Source organism: Pollachius pollachius (assembly GCF_949987615.1).
Source record: "Pollachius pollachius genome assembly, chromosome: 2".
Classification (NCBI taxonomy): Eukaryota; Metazoa; Chordata; class Actinopteri; order Gadiformes; family Gadidae; genus Pollachius; species Pollachius pollachius.
In genome coordinates this window covers 20,584,170-20,586,669 of record NC_136935.1, presented here as the reverse complement: position 1 = coordinate 20,586,669, position 2,500 = coordinate 20,584,170, and the positions used below count along the sequence as shown (strand labels likewise).

Here is a 2,500-nt window from a genome sequence, read left to right as displayed (position 1 = left end):
AATGTTTAAGTGAGTCCTGAACATTTTCTCCCACCTCGCGTTACGAAGTCTTCCCCTTGAATCCCCTGGATGTCCCAGCGTCGGAGGCAAGCGGCACCTCACGCTGCGGTCCTGGCGTGTCCCGTGTCGGCGCGGCGGGCCCTTTGTGTGGGGCTGTGTTATGCTGTGCGATGCAGAAGGCTCATGTGCTATCTAGTGTGATCCTCTGCCGTGTGGTGCAGGGCCTGGCCCTGCGGCACAGGGCTGAACGGCGTCCAGGCACCTTTGATTTCCACTCAAAGCTTTGATTTCCTGCTTTAACATTCAAGAGACGGGGAGGAAGAGGAGGGGTATTGATCAGAGTGGAGCAGAGTGAAGGTCAACTGGGGGAGAGGAGAGGAGGGAGAGATGGGGACGGAGCGAGAGGGGGGGAGACGGGGAAGGAGGGAATAAAAGGGGATAGATAGGTGGAGAGGAAAAGGAGATGAAAGGCCGCTTAAGAGAGAAAGCCAAGTCTCCCACTCTCTCTGTCTTGCCCTCTCATAGCCTACCATAGGACTGTGTGTGTGTGTTTCTGTGTGTGTAAGGGGGCTTTTTGCTTGTTTCTTTGGATTTCGGGTGTGTGCTAAACTCTGTTCTGTAGTCAGTCATGTTAAAGGCTGACTTAATGTTTTTATCCCTCAGTTTGTGAATTTGTATATGTAAATGTGTTTGTCACAGAGTAGGTTTAATGTATTTCAGCATGCATAAGCTTTGTGTGCAGAACTGCTTGTCTGACCCTGCAAAGTAAATGTCTCTCTCTCTCTCTCTCTCTCTCTCTCTCTCTCTTAGGGGAACTGTGTGTGAGTTAGGAGGAGGGATGACCTGTCTAGCCGGGCTCATGGTAAGTCGTTAAGGCTCATGGTAACTGTTTATGGTGAAAGGGTTAGTGTTAGGGTAATCTCAGTAGTCTCAGTAGTTATGTCTCTTGTTTTTGTCCTGAGTGGGGGGCGACGTGTGGCACTGATGCGTTTCTCTGGCCGGACTGAGTTTGGTCTTGGATATGATCTCATGTTCTCTCTCTGAACATTACCCTATGAGTAGGAACAGCGGTGGGTTGGAGCTATCGAGGTGCATTGATTCAGTATTGGACATTAAGTATTGGTTAGAACGATATTTTATTGCAAATAAAATAATGGTAGCACTGTGGTGATTTTGTCCCCCGCGCGATACTGACCAGGAGAGAGAGATATGGTGGCCCCCGAATGAGGGGGATGACACCATAGTTGATTTAACAATGCATATAGATTGTAACCAAACAACAGCAGCATACCGTACATATAAAATGACTGCAATCTTCAACTGCTGTTCATGTTGTTTCCATAGAGAGCGTAATGACCAGAGGACGGTGGACAGACCCTTGTGATAAACCGTGTTTGTCTGCAGGGAGAAAACATACGTACAAGTTGGACTGACATGTATCACCCAGAAAGGGGCCCTTAGCTGTCTGCACTACGAGGGTCTTAAAGGCTGGTTGTAAGCCATGCTCCTAAGATTCCCTCAACAAAGTCAGGCAGGCGTCAGTGTCCCATCGATCCAGCTGCACTTTGTGTGTGTCTGTGTGTGTGTGTGTGTGTGCTCGTGCGCGCCTTAAGGTGTCTGTGTGTGGCGCGTGTATGTGTTTGTGTGTGTGCATGTGCGTGAAGGTGTGTCTGTGCACATGTCAATGTGTTGGTGTGAGCTAGCCTGGTTTTATCTCTGGCCAGTCGATACACCATGTTTTGACATTGGTGACTTGAGCTAGAAACCTTCTTTCACACCTCCTCCTCCTCATGGCCTTCCTCCTGCTCCTCCTTCCTCCACATGCTACCTCCCTCTATCCACAGCAGCTAACGCAGCTCCTCCTCCGCATCCTAACTCATTTCTAATCTCCCTCTTCTTCTCTGTTCCCCTTTCCCTTTTTAACCCATGTCACTCAATCCCCGCGCCATTCTCTCTTTATTCAGCCCTCTATTCCAGCGGTTCCCAACCTTTTTGGTTTTCATAACAAAAATATGGAGGACCGGTTATCATTTTTATGCCTTCATTTTGGTTTATTTGTCATATTCACAACACTGAAATGCCTGAGTCTCGGGCTCGCTTCAACAATGCAATAATATAAAATAATACAATTTTCATTCAATTATTATTTTTTTTAACATATTTTATTGCCCGGTTCTAACGGGTCACCTTTCCACCGTTGTATGGGCTTTACCTGCATCATATATTCCCTTCTTTAGTGCTTCATTTGCTCCTTTGCCTTTGCCTGCAGATCACCCACGCCAACATGGTGATTAGAGAGGGTGATTACATACCGGTCTGTATGGCTCTGGTCGCACTTTGTGTTTAGGCACGGTCACCTTATAAAGAGCCACTGCTGATTTCATCAACGACTCTGGTGAATGACCCAGACTCCTAAAGGGCCCCGTTGGTTTAATTGGCCATTGTGCGTCCAGCTTAACGTGCATTTCCTGTGGGATAAGCAGCTGTGAAGGGAACTGAT

At 47.8% G+C, this 2,500-nt stretch overlaps 1 protein-coding gene across 1 annotated transcript in view; it reads left to right on the top strand.

Moving 5' to 3' along the window:
• Positions 1 to 2,500, top strand: part of camkmt (calmodulin-lysine N-methyltransferase) — a gene marked incomplete at its 5' end in the record, with an annotated part of 136,045 nt that overhangs the window by 91,231 nt on the left and 42,314 nt on the right. The window contains 2 exons of the mRNA XM_079729496.1: positions 1 to 9; positions 811 to 862. The exon at positions 1 to 9 is cut by the window's left edge and continues 52 nt beyond it. Coding sequence (XP_079585622.1) covers positions 1 to 9; positions 811 to 862 — 61 coding nt within the window. The remainder of the gene's footprint in view (positions 10 to 810; positions 863 to 2,500) is intronic.